Source organism: Colossoma macropomum, unplaced genomic scaffold (assembly GCF_904425465.1).
Source record: "Colossoma macropomum unplaced genomic scaffold, Colossoma_macropomum, whole genome shotgun sequence".
In the NCBI taxonomy this organism is placed as follows: domain Eukaryota; kingdom Metazoa; phylum Chordata; class Actinopteri; order Characiformes; family Serrasalmidae; genus Colossoma; species Colossoma macropomum.
Window position 1 is genome coordinate 8,797,567 of NW_023494801.1, and position 20,128 is coordinate 8,817,694.

Sequence of the window (20,128 nt, forward strand, 5' to 3'; positions counted from 1 at the left end):
TGCGGTGTGAGTCAGCTCAGTCTGGACGTCACTGCCTCCTCCAGGGCCATTCACAGCTCCAGGCCACTCCAGGCCCTCTTAGCGTGCTGGAGCCACCCTACAGAAACCCGAGGCGGGCAGGCTGGGCAGACCTGGGGTCAGCTGAGTGGATATGGAGGAGGACGTGTTCAGGGAGTGGATGAGGAGTGAGCAATTGTGCGTGTGTTTGTGTCCTTGACGGCCTCATTAACGCTGCTGACTGCAGAACAGAAAACACAAGACAGCCTCATATCTTTAAAAATGTAACCTCATAGATTCAACAATCTTCATTTACAAGCAATAATTTAAGTTTCAATGATAGTTTTAAGTGATAGTTCACTTCAAATTTACACCATTTTCCCCCCGACACCACATGTTTGGGTTCGTAACCGAAGTTCTTCTTTAGTTCTTCACTTTAGCACGGAATCTATGAGACTAACATAACTAACACATACTTAATGTTTAAAGAACCCTCTTAGCTATAAACACAAATATGCTTTTGATAAATATATATTAGAGCTGCCAAATTATTAAAACAATTTATCAGGAGTAATCACAATTGAATGTACTTTGTGGAGTTAATTGCAATCGATTGCATTTATTTGCTCAAATTGAACTCTACAGAAAGACTTTTACAAAAAAAACATTTTGTTACAGCTATATGAGTTTAAGTACCAAGTATTTACACAGTACCAAGAGGGTCATGAACAACAAACAAACTAACGAGCATAACAAGCCTTATTAAAGCAAGACGAAGGTGAACAGGGGTCAGATGCTTTTGCACTGTTTGGCACTAACTTCAGTGTTAGTTACTGCCACATTAACACTGACAGATGATTTATGCACAGTGAAAAAGCATTAATATCAACCTGAGCATTCTCACCAAGTTTGCATGAATCAGACACAAATCAGACATGTATCCGATCTAGAACCACATATGGAAGTGGCTCAGATCTGATTCAAAAACCATCAGATTTGCATGTCCACACAGCTCTAAAAACATCAAACCTGTGTCACATCAAGTCAAAAAATCGGATTTGTGCCACTTCAGCCTTGTAATGTGAACGTAGCCTAATACTTGCGGTTGGCCACTGGCAGAGCCATAACAAGTGTGCGAGCAGCTGGGCTTCACTGAGCATTATAAGGAAAATGCACTACTGCCATTAATAATTCAGCATTAATGTGTTATTCATGCATTAACCACTATTAAATATATTTAGAATATGAAATAAGGACATATCCTGTAATCGATAAAAACAATCAAAAGTGACAACATACAGACTTCAAGAGAGCTGCTACTACTGTTTAAAGCTAAGTAATATACTTTTGTCCATTTTTATAGACAACAGTACATCATACAGTCTCAGGAACCACATAAACAAGTCTATTGGAGAATACATAACAACTCAGGGTGACCTGAGGCAACTGTGTGATGATGTAAACATATAGTTTAAATCAGTTTAATTCCAATATTTCTCTCAGTCCACTGATCATCTTAACATGTAAAGGGCAGCTGGCTTTTTCAAATGGTGCCTAAAAATTTAAGCTGAAAAAATAGTGCTTCAAGGTTTTCTTCTGACAGCAGTGGAGTATGGGTGTAGTGAGGGATTAGCCTGATTGTAAGGGCACACTGGGGCCTATAATCTTAGTTTTAATCAAAGGGAAGAGGGAGAGTAATAGTGTGCTTTAAGCTTTAAGACAGAGGGTCCATCCAATGAAGGCAGAAGCAGCAGCTCCACAACAGCATCAGATCAAGAATCAACCCCGTCATTCTGCAGCTCATTACCTTCTGACTATCTGTAAATGCCATCAGCTTCTGCCTGCAGTTCTCCACACACACACACACACACACACACACAAATGCACACTGACCCAGAAAAGCGAGAGAGTATTGATTCCATCAGAGTGTGTTTCGTCATGGTAACACAGTTGATTAGAGAGGTCTATATGTGAGAGCTTCTCATTGTGAGAGAAACTTCTTAGATCAATAAGACATAACAGAGATGTGTGTGTGAGTGTGTGTGTGTGTGTGAGGGTGTGTGAAAGATTAATGTTGGCGTGGTGCAGCTGAGTAACACCTCATTTTTGTCAATGCAGAAATGGATTATGGATTCTCCCTTTTCATTTAGTTCACTAGACAAAACCACTCACTCACAAACACACACACACACACACACACACACACACACAAATGATCCAAGGTAACTCTGTGGGCCATCTTTGAGCTTTGGCTACTGTCTGCCTGTTTTACAACTTGCCCAATTACAGTATGTTGAATAAGCTCCTAGCACTTACAACAACTATTTCTGCATAGTTTAATCATTAAGATAAAAACCCAAACAAACAAAAGCCATTCAGAGTGGTTTGGTGTGAAATGCTCCATTCTATGGAAATTTACTGTGTCAGAATTGTTCTGTTTCTCTACAATGAACCATTTCACCTCAGTCCACTCTGAATGACCTTTTTACATCTCAACCACTGAATTATGCAGAGATTTTTGGTGGAATAAAATCATTAAGACCCCATTTGCACCTGGTCATTTCATGTGACTTGTATCTGGATCGTAATGTGATACAATTTTAACCACATACATTTACATCTGTATCTGCAGTTAGTTTGAAATCTGACTGTTGTATGCTGTGTAATATGCAAACCAACTCATATACAACAGTCTATGTTGTTCCTTGTTCTATTTTTGACATATTAAACTCTTGTAAATCACACTTTTGCATGCCATTATTCATTTCCTTACACTGACTTTACACCAATATTTACAAGAAGCCATGTCTTTAAAATAATTAGCCTATTTTATTATTGCGGTAATGGATCACATGCATTTAACATATTGGGTCAGTTTCATAAAACATACCACCAGATTTACTGTGACGTTATAAGCAAATCAAGTGGCGGCAACATGTTTGCTCATATATTAACAAGGATTACTAACATGTTTTACTACTTGCTTGCTTTGAAGTGTGACTGCACTTTTATCTCATTATAAACTGAATTACTGAGATCAGGAAAATCAGAAATAAAAGCTAAACTAAACTGACATAGTACAGTTTCAGCATTTCAATTTAACTTTCAACTGTGTGGAAAACAATGTCACGTTAAACTTTAATTCATGTTAGTAAAAACATTTTTAATGGCATTTGTAATGAATTAGGAAAAGACTTGATTTTTTTTTTACCAATGAGAAATGAAATCTTACACTCTAAAATATCACTTGAATTTCAAAATAATATCATCTGATTTTTATATTTGTCCCTTTTCTAGTATCAACAGCATTTTCTGATAAAGAAACTTTCTTCTCATCAAATAAATGCTGTTTTTAAGAATTTTTTTCTTTGTTTTCATTTCCTTCACTGTTTCCACATTTGCAGCCAACCAGAGCTTCACTTACTATGAAGTTATTTAATTTAATATGTATGACTTCTTTTACATGTGGATTTTGATTGGCTCTTTATGTGGTGTAGCGCTGTTACTGCCGAGTTTTAGAAATCTGGCCCATTGTAGCAAAACAGTGACTATCAATGACTAATGAGTAATGAGTAATGAGTAAAAATTAGCTACTGAATTAAACTCAGAGGACAAACTCATGTCAAGAGCTAAGGTAAAGGAGCATTTACAGTTGTATAACATTTGGCTAAAATGAATCTCAGACCACCTACTGAAATGGTTTGAGCAATCGGATTTAAAACTGTTTTTGGTAGATCTTTGGTGCATTTACTCCTAGATTTTATGTGGATATTCTCCATCCAGGCATAATACTGATATTCAAGATGCATGAAACAGCTAAGTATGAATGGGGTCTTGTTTTTGGTGGCAGGTAAGCTGGCAAAATGATTTTCTGTTCTAAAGTAAAGTAACACTTTCTTCCTAGCAACAGTTTCTTTCTAGTTGGTGATAAGCCACTTTGAGTCACCTTGCCAGATGCATTTAGAAGTGACCTTGGGTCATTAGACAAGTGAAACCTGAATGCATTACTTAGTGGATCTTTAACTGAAGGGGTCTCACAGGCACGTCTGGGTCAAGCAGCTGTGTGCTGTTTAATGAAGGAACACTATACATAATTTGATGTTAACTCAGCTTGGGAGATCCAAAGGAGGTATAAACAAGAAGTATTCTAAAGTTTCATTAAATGCTAAACAGGACCAGATTCCCCTTCAAAGTTTACTTACACTGTGAACACAAAAAGCACTGAGCTAATTTGCACTGGTTTCCTTTCAGGTTCACTTTAAAAGAACTGAGTTTGGTCATTTAAAAAGAACTATATGTGAAAACACCCTTAACTGATCGACTGTCACAAATAAAATGTTAAAGCAGACGTCGACACGGCTACACAACTTCGGCTAACACACAATCTAGCTAACAGTAGCCTTGTTGGACTGAGTTCCTCTGAGCTCAGGACCAATTTTGTTAGCTTTAGAAACTATCTCAAATTTTCACAGCTAGCACTAATGTTAGCTGACAATTCATGGGTAACTACATTAATTAGCTTTTTAGCTATGTCAGCTACACGGTTTAGAATTAATTGTGCTATGCAAAATGCACTTCATGCCCTTTAACATTAAACCCCAAGCGCTTTCCAGTGTTGGAAAGCCACATCAACATTCACTCTTCTCTTTGCTCCAGACATATTTTGTATGTTCATTTCTTTTTTTATTTTCATTTCTTTCTTCGTTTGGTAGCGTAAGCTGTTATATGCAGGACCAGAATTAGCCATTTTTGTGCTATTGATTTTGTCATTATGTCCTTTAAAGGACAAAATAGCTGTAACCATGTGTCTTACCAGAACTCAGGTTTGTACCTTGCTATCTATAAAGCTGGCAGAATAATAAACAACAAAAGAACTAACCAACACCAAACTACCGCTGAATACACTGTCGTAAGTATACTTAATCGGAGGGTCCACAGGTAGCCCTCATCTTCGCTTCATGCAGTGAACAAATTGCAGTCAGCAGGAGGTCTCACATCAAAAGACGCAAGGATGAGGACCAGTCGCAGTCTGTGGGAGGTCTCAGAACGAACAATGCAATAATGAGGACCAATCGCAGTTTGGGGGAGGGCTCAGAACAAATGACACAATAATGAGGACCAATTGTAGTCAGGGTGGAAGTCTCAGAAGAAATGACACAATGATGAAGACAAGTCCCAGTCAGGGGGAGGTCACAGAACAAGCGATGCAATGATGAGGGCCAATCGCAGTCAGGGGGAGGTGTCAGAACAAACAACGCGATGATGAGGGCCAATCGTAGTGAAGGGGAGGTCTCAAAACAAATGATGCAATGATGAGGGCCAATCGCAGTCAGGGGAAGGTCACAGAACAGGCGACGCAATGATGAGGGCCAATCGCAGTCAGGGGAAGGTCACAGAACAGGCGACGCAATGATGAGGGCCAATAACAGTCAGGGGGAGAACAAATGAAATGGTGATTTGCAGTTCTGTTCAGCAAGTCCGGCACACTGCACCATACAAACACAAACCACTGTGCCATTTTGGCCAAAAAGACATTGTTATGCTGCAAAACACTGCTTTCCTTTGTAGTATATACTGTTAACTTGAGGCTAGATTATGGCTCAGCTCTACCTGTCGTGCACGCATTCATGATCAACTGGCAAGTAGACACGCCTCCTTTTGTCAACTGGTTGAATTTTGGCAGATAGCATCATTCGTTTTTTTCGGCAGCCAGAGAGATCTTTTTTTATTGACAGGTGCAGAAATATGAGAAAAAAAAAAAATCACAAAAAGTGTTCAAACTGGCCCCATCCTTACGGAGAAGCTTCAAAAGTCTAAACTGTTTTAGGGTTACAATAATTACTCAACATCATCTTAACTGACACGTCATTCATTTAAGATTGACACAATGCCCCCTTAGCTAAATATTATGACTAATGTTTCATTGGCGTCACCACAGTAACGAGACTGGGAGACTTTGAAAATATCAGTGGAACCATGCGGGGTGATTAAATATTATTCAGACACAGACATCTATGACACTTCAGTAGCAGCACACAGACACATATACACACACTGGTAAACTCCTTGCTGATGAGGTAACAGTGCTTTCTTTCATACTTGCCTCACAGGAACTGGAGCTAGTGCAGCCTACCTGCTCTTACCCACATAGGCCTCTATTCATGCGGGTGTTATTTGTTTGTGCGTGAGCGTGTCTCCACCCCACGGTCCACACAGAAGCGTTCTGTTTAGGGGGGCTGACTGGTTTGACTCAGACTCGGTGCATGTAAGCCCTCACTCTTTAAACACCAGCCAAACCTGGCTACTATGGCTTCTCACATATACATCTTGGCAAGTCCAGGCTGACCAAGTGGAAGGGGTCATTAAACTTGGACAAGTGAAGTTCGTCTGGTTAGTGGGCATGTGCATAAACATGACTATTCAACAGTTTGGAATGCTTGTGATACTAATCTTTTTGTTATTTCAAGTACAGCAATAACTTATACAGAGTTAAATATTATAAACTACACACTAAATCTAATTTTTAGATTTTTTCATTATTTCAAGCATTACTGGGAACAGCAAATTATTAAATTATAAATAATATAATGTGATTATTTATTTAGTCATTTTTAGTTATCTGTATTGAGACTGCCTTTTAAAATTTTAAATTCTTTGTTATACAGCTTTCTCAGTTTTACAGAATCATAAACATTACCTATGTCTCAAATTGAGTACTCCTGTGCTGTATTAGACACTTTTAGTGTCAGTTTTATCATCAACCTAAGCAACTAAGCTTATACCACAGAGCTTGTCTCAATACTTAGACATTTTCACGATACACAATACATATCATGATATTTTGACATACAGACAATGCACTAGCAGTGCCACATATGAAAACTGCCATAAAAATCTTTGAGCTCAAACCTTTTTATGCAACACTTTGCATACTGCACCTCACTAAATCCAACTAACCCCTTACATGGCCAAGGCCTGCCGGCGGGCCCAAAATTTTATTATACACTTCATTAATCTAAGAATAGCTCAACCAGTTTGCACCGAAGTCCCTGTAGTTACTGAATAAGGCTTATTATATAATAAGCCTAAGATTTTAAGGGGTTAAACAGGACAAATTATGCTCTCTTTTTGAAGAAACTTGAAGCTGGTCAACAATCTTTAAGTACTGACAATATTCACAATATACTGACAAAAGCATACTGTTTATCACAATAATGGAATTTATTAAGGTGGCAATAAAACAGTCATATTGCCCACCTCTAGTTAGGCCAAGCAAAATCAACCTAACACCAATGTGTGGTGAACATAACACAACCAGAACTAACTGTTAGCCTGGTGCACTACGTACAGCGTTCAACCTTCTATGAAGATATTTAAGATAGAAAAATATCAGCTCCACTTATTATATAGGTGCACTTTGTAGTTCTACAATTACAGACTGTAGTACATCTGTTTCTCTGCATACTTTGTTAGCCCCCTTTTACCCTGTTCTTCAGAGGTCAGGACCCCCATGGACCCTCACAGAGCAGGTACTATTTGGGTGGTGGATCATTCTCAGTCCAGCAGTGACACTGACGTGGTGGTGGTGTGTTAGTGTGTGTTGTGCTGGTACAAGTGGATCAGACACAGCAGTGCTGCTGGAGTTTTTAAACACCGTGTCCACTCACTGTCCACTCGATCAGACACTCCTACCTTGTCAGTCCACTTTGTAGATGTAAAGTCAGAGACGATAGCTCATCTGCTGCAGCACAGTTTGTGTGGGTCATCCTCTAGTCCTTCATCAGTGGTCACAGGATACTGCCCATAGGACGCTGTTGGCTGGATATTTTTGGTTGGTGGACTATTATCAGTCCAGCAGTGACACTGAGGTGTTTAAAAACTCCAGCAGCACTGCTGTGTCTGATCCGCTCAGACTAGCGCAACACACTAACACACCACCACCACGTCAGTGTTACTGCAGTGCTGAGAATGATCCATCACCCAAATAGTACCCGCTCAGTGAGGGTCCATGGGGGTCCTGACCACTGAAGAACAGGGTAAAAGGGGGCTAACAAAGTATGCAGAGAAACAGATGGACTATAGTCTGTAACTGTAGAAGTACAATGTGCACCTATATAGTAAGTGGAGCTGATAAAATGGACAATGAGTGTAGAAACAAGGAGGTCATAATGTTATGCCTGATCGGTGTATACAAAGATGTTTTCCCCAATTTGTTCAGCCCCAGCTAGAACCACTGCTATATTAAGTGTGGAACACTACACACTTGTTGACACTGGCTTCCACACAAAGCAGAGGGAGCCATGAGAAGATTGAAAACTTCCAGCTTGAAACTGTAAAAATTTCAAATGCGAGAAGTCTTTGTCCTTCTGTAACTGCATATCTTCACATTACTTGCATAGCGTTAGTTTGCTAATATTAGCTAACTGATGACAGAGAAGTGATTCAATTATATAAGGAACAGTGAGCTAGTTTATCATTTCCAATCAGTGCAGGAATAGCGCTCAAATTGAAATATGGGAATTGATTCCAAACTTTTGAACAGTCGTGAATCTTTTATATGTCCAAAAGTTTGTAGACACTTGCTCATCCAACATTTCCTCTAAAAAGTTCTGGAAGGTCTGTAATAGACACTACTTTTCTGTAATGGCTTTATGTTGGAACATTGCTGTGAGGATTTGATTGCATTCGATCACTGGATCACAAACACCACTCCAACTCCCTGTCACTTCAGAGAACACAGTTCCACTGCTTGATTGCCCAATATGGGGAGCTTTATACACCTTTAGTCAATGCTTGGCATTGGACATGTGGAATTAGGCTCATGTGCAGCTGCTCTATTCTACTGGCAAAGCTTTTCTATGGAGATTATACAAGAACTCGATAACTGCCTATGTCAGCAATGGGTGCACCTTGGAGTAACTGAATTCACATTAGAAAGAGTGTCTAGATACTTTTGGACATAAAGTGTATGTGAAGACATATGGAGGCAGCAGTTTTTGTCCAGCAGGCTGTGAGGAACAGAGTGGCTGTGGTGCTGAAACATTAGCCTGCAGAGCTCCAGGGCAGCTCCTACTGAATCTACCCTCAGGTGGAGCTCAGACAGGGGTGCTGGAGCTCCAGAAAAGGGCAGGTTGTGCACCCTATGGTCTTCTGCAGCTGTCACACACAATGCACTTACACACACTGTAAGAGAGAAAAAGAGAGAGAGAGAGAGAGAGAGAGAGAGAGAGAGGGGGAGAGAGAGAGAGAGGGAGAGAGAGAGAGAGAGAGAGAGAGAGAGAGAGAGAGAGAGAGAGAGAGAGGGAGAGAGAGGGAGAGAGAGTGCTGACAGAGGTCGTCTCACTTGACCGCTCTGTCTGTTTGAGTGAGGATAGGAGGGCTTGTGAGCGCTTGCATGTGCACACGTCCATGCGTGTACTACATGTGTGTATGTTTGTGTGTTAGTGACATGGGTGGTCGGGGGAGGTTTATGTGAATGCACTTATGTTGTCAATTACAAAAACTGCCCTTTTAAATTCACCTATCAGGGAACACCAGTCACTGTCGCTGTGAATTATACACACCACTAAGTAACAGTTCAGTAAAATATACAATTTTCACAATTCTCCCCTTACCTCTGTAGATGACCAGCTAAGACATGGTTGGTGTCTAAAGCTTACTTCTTCCTTCACTGGCGCTATGAGGCTAATGCAATCTATAACGTAATATTGAAATCTTATTTACACAAATTAGCACTGTACAAACTGCACGCTTAAATCATCACACGCGTGCCTCAAACCCAGTTGCTTTTGTGGTTTCTGACACTGTATGACACTGTTATCTATAAAAAAATGGACAAAAGTGCAGAGAAAATTCAGGCTTTAGAACGTACAGGTGCAACTGCTGTTATTAGCCAGGTGACATACTTTTGTGCATTTATACAGATCACATTACGTCATACTGTGTCAGAAACTACATAAGCAAGCAGGTTTTGGATTATATACAAATCACTCCAGTTTGAGGCAAACGATTTAAGCATGCAGCTTCCACCATGCTAATTAGTGATGATGATGTTCCATTACTTGTTGGCTAATTAGCCTTGCAGCTCCAGTGTGAAACAAAAGAACCTTTTTGCAGCAACCTTTGGCCACAAAACATGTTTTTATGTCTACATTTGTGGTAAGAGGAAAACTCTGTTAATCTGAACTGTTGCTGAAACCGCCACTGTCAGTTTCTGTAAGGTACAAAGATGAACATGATATACAAGAAAAACAATGTTCACCTGAATAACTGAATTAATCCTACAGTTGTATGCAAAAGTTTGGCCACCCCTGGTATAAGATTATGTAAGTGAAAATAAGTTAACACAGAGAACACACTTCTGCACATTTTAGTACATAATTACTGTTTATTTGCTGAATTTAACATACTGGAGAAAAACTCTAAATGTGGCTGATGCAAAGGTTATGGCACAAATTATATTTTGTGTTTTATGTCTTCCAATATGTTAAACTAAACAAATAAACAGAAATTGTTCACTAAAATAAGCAGAAAAACTACATATTTAAGTTTGTTCCCTGTAGTGGATGTGTTATTTTATCTTGATAAAGATCTAAAATGGACAAAAAATGTCATTTGACCAAGGGTGTTCAGACTTTTGCACAAAATGAATGCTGTATGTGTTTACAGTAGGTTAGTACTACTATGGCAGTGCAGTGTGTCCCTAACACACACACACACACACACACACACACACACACACACTCTGACAGAATAAGAACAGACGGGTTAAAGGGAGAATATTCTGCCCAGTCATTGTGACGCTGTGAAGTCTGTGAAACACATAAAATTCAATCTCCTGCTGGGGGCCTTCCAAAAATATACACACATACACAGACCTACACACTTATCGTACTGTCAGTTAGCTGATATTGGACAAGGAAAATTTATATTGCCTGGAAAAGCTTCTAACAAGACATATACCACTCACTCCATCTCTCTGCCTCTGAATGGAGTATCAAAATGCTGAAATAAAAGCCAATGTTTTCTTTTGAAGGGTGTGACTATATAAAAGTATTCTTCATGTCATACAAACACACACACAGACACTTGGTAATAACACCTATCACTTGTTTAAACGTACTATTGTACACTCATATTTACTTACTTTAGCCAATTCTCATCATAAAATCACAACAAGTGAGAGCTTAATCATGTGTCAAACGTGATAGTTCATGAACAAGTCCAATTCCTTCATGGCCAAAATTAGTGATGTCTGATTTCTTTGTTGTTGTTTTTGGGGGGTTAGTATTAGTCAAACAGGCAACAAAAACAATAACTAGTGCTTTCAAAATATTCAAATAATCCCAATTAATCGCATTAACTGTATAGATAATCTCAATGAATTTCATGTACATAACATATTGGAAAAACAGCATAAAACAGAACTTTTGCACAGGCCAAAAAAAAATAAAAATGTATATGTATATTTATTTATGTTACATTTAGCAAATAAATAGTAATTGTGCATTAAAATGTGCAGAAGTGCATTTTCTGTAGAGGATGTGTTCACTTACTTTCACCTAAAAAATCAACAAAACATGTCATTTGACTAAACTTTTGTAAACAGCTGTATATATGTGGACATAGTAAGCTTCATCAGAATGTATTCATTACTTTTGATAATTCAGTAACGTTATTTTCATCGCATACATGCAGGGCCACATTTTTCAACTCCTCTATGATCGCATTTTCTGGCTCTCATGCCGCTATGTTACTTCTTATTTTAAGGGAAACTGTAGCTTTCCACTTTTCCATTTGCTGCTCATAGGTCCAAAAACATTTCTACTTTTTATTTGCCAAAGTAGATACAGGCAATATCTGACAATTCTGGTAAGATATAACAGCATTTAAATGCAGCACATGGGTGTGTAGCTACTGTTTGCATCAGCTGTGTGTTTTGCTTGTAAATCATACTGCAGACTTGATGTACTTCAATTATAAACAAATTCATGGTACTGCAGTTGCTGGAAATTATTTTTTGATTACTGTTTAAATGAGAGGGTTACATTCACAGAGTCAGTCACAGTAACACAGTGCAAGATCAGCTGGACTTCAGAGTCGAACTACAGATGTTTTGAAGAGTCAAACAAGGAAAATGCATTAACACTGATTTTAAAAAAAATGAATGGCCTTAATCATTTATTGTCTTAATGTTTTATAAATGTGTTATCTTTGACACCACTAACAAAACCTATTTTATTTACTCTTTATCTGAAGCATGCAGCTAAAACAGATATAAGCTATAGGTGATGCCGGGATCTGAATTAACTTCACACAAAGTGCTCAGAAACTTTTACAGATAACATGAATCTGTAAAAAGTCTGTAAGAATTTATCAATACACCAGATAGCTCATTGCTAGTACTTTTTATTAGCAACTAATGTCAGCTGGCTCACATAATTTATGCCATAAAATGACTGGATTGGCAAAAGGACACACCGATACCACTTCATTCCTTCCAATACCGATAGCTAATCCTTGAGTATCGGTCAATATCAGGTACAGATACCAATGCTAAGTCTAACTAATCTAACTAGCTTAGTCCTGATATTTATACAATTTCACTTTTTACATATTTTATTTCAGTAAAACCCACATTCTGTATCACCAGTAAAACATACTAAGCTTGAATGAATGGCAATTACTTGCTTGAGACATAGCTATTTATACATACATACACTCTCTCTCTCTCTCTCTCTCTATATATATATATATATACACACACTATATATATATATAGTGTATTTACCACTATATAATTTGTAATAAGAATCATATTTAATAAATGAAGTAGTCACTTGTCTCAATATTACAGTTATTTATGCTAACAAAAGCGGCAGTTCAGCTACTTTCTTGGCTTGAGTGAAGCAAAAGGCCACAAGACCGCAGTGCTGTGCGATGCAGCTGACCGATGGGGGTGCACACTAGTCCAGCTAGCAGGCTGCTACGCTAAAGGCTAAACCAAGGCTAAACGCTTTTTCTACCCCAAGATCTCTTGGCTGATCCTGGACTAACATTAACTCAGACTGTAACTGAACTGTAACACAGCAGAAGATGAGTGATTACTGAAAGAAGCCTGGCCATTCACGTTAGCGTGTTTTACACTGTTTAAATGTGTTATTTGGTGTATTTGTGGCATACAGGTGAGTAATATCTTATACAACCCACCACCAATGGCTTCCCAAGAAATACTGGCGTTACAGATTCTGCCAAGAGCATTTTTACCAATAGCATATATACATATACACAGACAAACACAGTTTATCACTTGCAGACAACAAAAGAAAGTCAGAAGTTTTGCTTTGCTGGTCAGCTGTTTTATACGGACCATAATGTGTTGTGTTGTCATATCACTTGCCGGATGTGCAATTAGACTTCAGAATGGAAGAGGAAATGGCGAGCAAGCCCACTTTTGTTGATTTTTCTTTGACTCCTGCTCTGTTGTGCTCTAACACATACAAACATGCACATCCTAAACAAAAACACTGGGTTAGATAGCCCCAGCTTGCCAAAGACAGCATTAGGAACTACACACAGTAATCAGATATTAGATCCCCCCCACCCCCCAAACCCTCCCACATACACACTCATACACAAGCTTTTAGACCTCCAGATATGAAACATAACAACTGACTTCTTCAAACAGTAGCCTCCGCCTAAGACTCCACCTAAACATTATAATTAAAAGCTGATCACAACACAACACATACCGAAGCGAACCGCGTAAACGTTTACATGAGTTACCTCCCAAGAGGGAAGCCACAGAAGCTGAAGTTGCAGTTGCAGTCCCAACGGCCACAACAAGAGCTGTTCATCACGTTGTCCACCCAAGCGCATCTCTCCCCACTGTGATTTATCTCTCTGTGCCTCTGGCTCAACGAGAACATCATAACCATACATCAGGCGAGACACCACAGAGAAAGGGAGAGTGCAGTCAGTAGCCATGCTGTCACTAAACTAACCTAAGTAGCTGAAAGGGCCTCAAAGGACTATCGAAAACCTGCAGAAACTACGGCCACCAAAGTGAATGAATTAACTTTCATCAGTTATCTTAAGCACTCAACAGGCTCAGCACATTTACTTAGAACTGACGTTCACAACTTCTTATCATCACTGTCACAACAAAAATGCTGAAATGGGAACTTTATATGAGAAGGAAGTTGTTCTTTACTGTAATAGACATTAACGTAATAAGAGTTTATTCCAGGTCATTTTGGACCCTTTTTTGGTCCATCATAATACATTCACACAATGTAAAGGACAGCTGGTCTTTTCAGAAGGTGTAAAGACAATGAAACAACAAAGCCACACATTACAAGGTTTTGATAAGACAGTGACAGTATGAATCTAGGTCGTACCTAACATTGGCTATGTTACAATCTAACATATGTTATCTTAAAATCATCTTAAATGTTAACGATGTTACATATCGTCACTGCCCAATGAAAACCATCTCCATTTTTGTCGATTTTTAGTTTTCTACATCATTTCAACACACCAGCTGCCCTTTATGTTGTGTAAACATTGTATGATGCATGGACCAACAGAAATGTTCCAAATTCAATTGGAATAACTTACATTAACATGAACTTACCTTAACTTGAAAGGTATGAGTGTTTTTGCTCTCTCCTGTAAAGTTACTATTTTGGAGATACTTGTTTTTCTTTGGACAGCGACGATTTGTCATCTTAAATTCAACCCAATAATGACGAGCGTAGATAACCAAGTAAACCTAAGCTTGTACACACTCAAAGACGGTTATTCAAAGGTTCTTTAGTAAAAATGGTTCATACATGCCTAAATGTTTTTTTACACAGTGAAATGGTTCTTCAGAGTGATGGAGACTGTTGTAGATGGTTCTACATAGAAACTTTTTAAAAAGGGTTCTATATAGCACCAAAAAGGATTCCTCTGTTGTTACGAGCTTCACATCATAATGATAGCAGAACCCTTTTCAAAAAGGTTCCATATAGAACCATCCACTGCTCCTTCTCTATCTGAAGAACGATTTCATGATGCAAAGAACCCTTTAAATCACACAAAGCGTTCTTTGAGTGTTCATGGTTCTATACAGAACCATTTTCTTTCCTAAAGAACCCTTGAAGAACCATCTTTTTTAAGAGCAAAGTTTAATTTATAGAAAGTAATTACAACTTAAATCCCAATCAAACAGCAATTTTCTCCAGATCAATCAGCCCTAATGCCACATTTGCTTCATCACTCCTATCAAAGATATCCTACATTTCTCTTGTATTTTATTACCTCTCAAGACCCAATTATAACATTTCTGTGATTTTATGTACCAAAACCAGTCATAAGTCATTTTAAATGAGCATTTTCCAACTTCTCTTTATCCCTTAGAATTAAGCAGGCTGGTTTTGTTACTATGCATTTAAAAGTGCTATAAGATAAATGAGCTCTGGTTTGATTGGCTGCCAGGTATTGTGTCTCATCTAAAAAACCCTTAGAGCTGAAATCCTCCTTACAACTTCAGCAAGAAGTGGTGGAGCCTAACTGTTGTATGCTGAATAGATGGATATATGTAAATGAGCTGATTCATGTGATCACAGAAAAAAAATGAATTTAAAAAAGCCTATTTTTGCAGCACACTTTCCATATATGGACTGTATGGACTGGGACGTGAATGGCACGTTCTGAAACTTGAAGCATTTTTAACAAGAGACCCAGAGAACTAAACCTCATTTATAACAGTAAACAAAGGCTGAGAGATACACTGAATGATTGTCAAGTTAGTCCTGATGTAGACTGGCTACAGAGGAGCTAGAGTGCTAAAATAAAGATATAAACAAACATACAATAGAACATATATAAGGTAATAAACTAGCATGAATTTTAAAAATAAATACCCTACAGAAATTAAAATGTGGATAATACATAAAAAATAATAGAGCCTATTTTTGGGACTGCTCTTTAGGATTCATTTCATCAATTTATTTATTTATCTTAATTTTTATCCACTTATCAGATATTCTACTTGCTTAACTGCTTTTGCTTACATTTTAAACGAGTTCTCACACACAGGCCGCGCGCTCACGTCTGAGGAGGTCCACGCGAGCGAGCGCTCACAGAGAAGCGCAGGAGAGCAGAGCAGCAGCGCGTGAGGGCGCGCGCGCGCGAAAGAGAGTGACACCGAAAGAGTGAAGCAAACAAGGCAAGCAGACCAATTCAGACACTCAAACCAGCGCGAAACGATACGGTTTAAAAACAGTTACAGATAAAAGGCGGGAAAGGTCGCTAGAAGGAACGTTTAAACCTACACGCTCACTCACAGCGCGCTCGCGCCGCTCACACATTCTAGAACAGCCCCTCAGTTGTAACCGACAATATTCCGTAACGACCGTTACGTTCACACAGTGAATCAAACACGCTGCTCACTGAATACTGACTCATTCAGACACCTGAGATGTTTGTTTTACCTCTAAAACACAGCATCAGCCTGACTTCTGCGTGTCACCACACTGAACACTCTTTCCTCACCTCTCCTCACGAAGTGCCGTGTTAGTTGTCAAGTTAGCCAAGTTTGCTAGCTTCCTTTCTAAAAACATGACAGCAGATAGTCAAAGTGCTGAAGTCGTGACCCGGCGACTCTGAGGGCACTAAACAAAGCTCTGCCCATACAAACACTCTCCATGGACGCTCGTGCTCACAGTGGCCAGCAAAGGATTTCGCTCCTCTCAACAGTTTTTCATTCAAGACTAAAGTCAGTCACCTTTCAGCTCCACTACGAACGGCTGACTGGGGTCAGTGACCGTTAACCTGAACGTTCCTAAATAACGGCTCAGCAGGATTTAAAAACCTATCTACTGATAAAATAGGGCGCCCAGCGCGCAGATTCCCGTCGGTCCTTACCGGTTCCGTTTGTCTCCTCCGCGTGGTCCTCTGAGCCCAGCATGCTCCCGTAGCTCCTCCTCGCGCTCCCTGTCACCGCGAACTGTAGATGGAAGGAGGCGCGCCGTGCTGCTGCCGGAGCTCGAGCCTCGCGCCCCGGAGACAACTCGCACGCGTCACTGCGCACGCGCCGCTGCACTTATGGTTCGGCACGCGCCGAGACGTGAACCAGACACTTTACATTTGAAGCTTTTTTCGCCGTTTTTGTTTATTGTGATGCTATTTTATCAACAACAAAACGGTAAAGGGCGCACACCAAGACCTGCACTGGAAAACAAGTGTTTTATTTCGCTTTCTGCATCAGATTTACGTCTTTGAAGACCCGCTGACACTTTGTTTTGATGCTTTAAACTAAATAAGCATTATGCAAATATGCATTAACATCACCTTAAATTTTCCTTCATGCATCAATGTTTACTGTGCATATTGGTCCACCTTTGGTCCAAACGCCCCCTGTGCTTGCCTGATCAAACCATGTGACTAAAAAGTCAATTTCTGTCGTTTATATTATTATTATATTAAATCCTCTGGTTTCATGGAACTACTGTTTTTAGTAAAAAGTAAAAAAAAAACAAAAAAGAAAAAAAATAAAGAATCTATGTTTGATTGTGAAGAAAACTATGAAAATCATATATATCAAAACTAATTCACACAAGTACTAATAGATGTTTATCTCAAGCACAATTGTACAAAATTTCATCACTTTAGACCAATAGTGGGTCATCCTTAAACTTAAACCTTACCCAAAGCTCACCCACTTTAAGTATAAACTACATACAATCTGACTGCCTTTCACCAAATCATCTGTTTACGATTTGTGCATCTATACAGAATATATCATATTTATTTAATATATAATTTGGCTAGTCTTCTGGTCAAATAAAGTAGGAACCAACACTTTAACAAAACAATGTTGAGGACAGCTTCAGGCCTCTGTGTTACAAATGATCGGACCATCACATTCGGCTGAGTGCAACTACCCAGGTTGGCTTATATCCCTGTGTTCCTATAATGACCAAATGTCAGTCATAAATTAAGCTCAGTGTTAAATGTGAGTTCCGTCAGTGACTCGCAACCGCTGGCATCAGCGCCCATCCTGAGGACAGGGAGCTAATTACACACCCTGTGGCATCCAACACGTGTTATCCATCTTGGCCGTAAACAACCTTCCTGATCATTTAGTGTGATGAGAGAGGCATTATAGTATCACCTTTATAAACATATTCCTGCAGGTACAGGAGACCTGTAAGCTTTTCCATGTGTCCTGTAGAAACTGTCCTGTACAAATGTCCCATTTAAATTCCTCTCAGAATACTTCCAGTGGGATGATCTTATATTCCTGCAAAAACTGAATTATCAAAGCATATTCTTGGGTAAAACCGAAGCTGCATACAATTTTACAACAGAAATGTTCTGGAAAGAGTTGTACAAAAGTCCTGTAGGAGTCCTGTATGAATGCATCATTAGTCCTGTAACAGCTTTGTATTAGTTGATCATTAGTCATGAAGGAGACCTCCAGGAGTTGTACTTTAATCCTGTAAAAGTCATAGAATAGTTGTACAGGAGCTCTGTACATGAGTCCTGTATGAGTCATATAAGAGCTGCACAGTGGTCTTGTAAGGGTCCTGCAGAAGTTGTACATTAATAATATACAAGTCCTATAAGAGCTGCACAGTGGTCCTGTAGAAGCTGTACATTAGTCCTGTATGAGACCTATAAGACTTGTACAGTGGTCCAGTAAGAGTTGTATAATGGTCCTGTAAGAGTCCTGTAGGACTTGTACAGTAGTGTTGTAGGAGTCCTGTACAGTTGTACAGTGGTTCTGAAGGAGTCTTGTTGGAGATGCACAGTGGTCCAGTAAGAGTTGTATAATGGTCCTGTAAGAGTCCTGTAGGACTTGTACAGTAGTGTTGTAGGAGTCCTGTAGGAGCCTTGCCATCTACTTTTTTCATCAGCCCATTCAGAAATAAAAAAATGTGTGGCTTGCTATGAAATACATGTTGAGTAACAGGATTGCTTGTTTTTTTACAGTGTCAGACAATTCGGAATTTAACTTGGGACAGAATCTACTGTAGGTTCTTAAGTTTCCTTTTCCAAAGCTGCCCACATCTTTCCACTGGGGTTTAATAATAGACAGAACGTTTATAATAATGATATAGTCCATTCTGCATGTTTTAGGGTTTCATACATTGCTAAATTTAAATAAATATTGACATTTAGGCATTGAGTAAGCTTCAAAACACACGCATGCATACAAACACACCCCACAGGCTTGTGGCATAGCCCCTGGTCACTGTCTAACTCTTTGAGGAAGGCTATTTTTTATGCTGGGGGATCAGGGCAGACAGTAGTCTGGCTGTCCTTTGTGTGTGTGTGTGCGGGTCTTGAGTTTTACTGTCAGCACCTGTTTGATAGATGCTGTTGAAAACATACTTGGATCTCCAGCAATGTCCTTTCCCCTGTGTACCAGCACTCTGACATTCTGCTCAACCAGCAGGGAGCAGCCAACCAAAATAAATCCTCAGAGAGAGAGAGAGAGAGAGAGAGAGAGAGAGAGAGAGAGAGAGAGAGAGAGAGTCATACTCAAAATACAATCCACCCAGCCACACCACACCTGATTCAAGCATTCAATATGCAATTTATCAACCACCATTCTGTCTCTTCTGGCATGATTTTTGTGATAATTGTTTTTCATGTTGACATTTTTCTCTTGCTTTTCTATGGGTAAATCTTTAAGAGGCGTACAAATAAATCATCCAGGCTATTATTTGATCTGGGATTGTGTAACATAAATAAAACCATGAGTAAACAACCTGTTCACTATGTCTCCTGCAGGTTTACTAACGCATAAAGCAGATGAAGATGCACAATTAAAGCTGCACTACGTAAAATTTTGTCATTAAAATTGAAAGAAGTAGCAGGAGAAAAAATACACTAAAATACACTAAAATATGGCATGTGTGCACTACTTTGAGTCACTCTGTAAAACCTGAAATAATAATTTAAAAGTCAGGTGTGGATCAGATTACACATGAGTTTTTTTGTACAAAGTCATATGTCTTTACTTGTTAACATCATACACACACACACACACGTCCTTTAGAAAGTTTTGACTCTTCAACACGCTTACAAATGTCAGGTTCATCCACTTGGGGAAGGCATCTGAATCACAGCTGACATT

General features: G+C 39.2%; 1 protein-coding gene across 1 annotated transcript in view; it reads right to left on the reverse strand.

Moving 5' to 3' along the window:
• The window catches only part of znf385c (zinc finger protein 385C), a 140,107-nt gene extending 123,100 nt beyond the window's left edge, over positions 1 to 17,007 (reverse strand). The window contains exon 1 of the mRNA XM_036590549.1: positions 16,909 to 17,007. Within this exon, the coding sequence (XP_036446442.1) occupies positions 16,909 to 16,951 (43 nt within the window). The 5' untranslated portion in view covers positions 16,952 to 17,007. The remainder of the gene's footprint in view (positions 1 to 16,908) is intronic.
• Between the last annotated feature and the right edge of the window lie 3,121 nt (positions 17,008 to 20,128).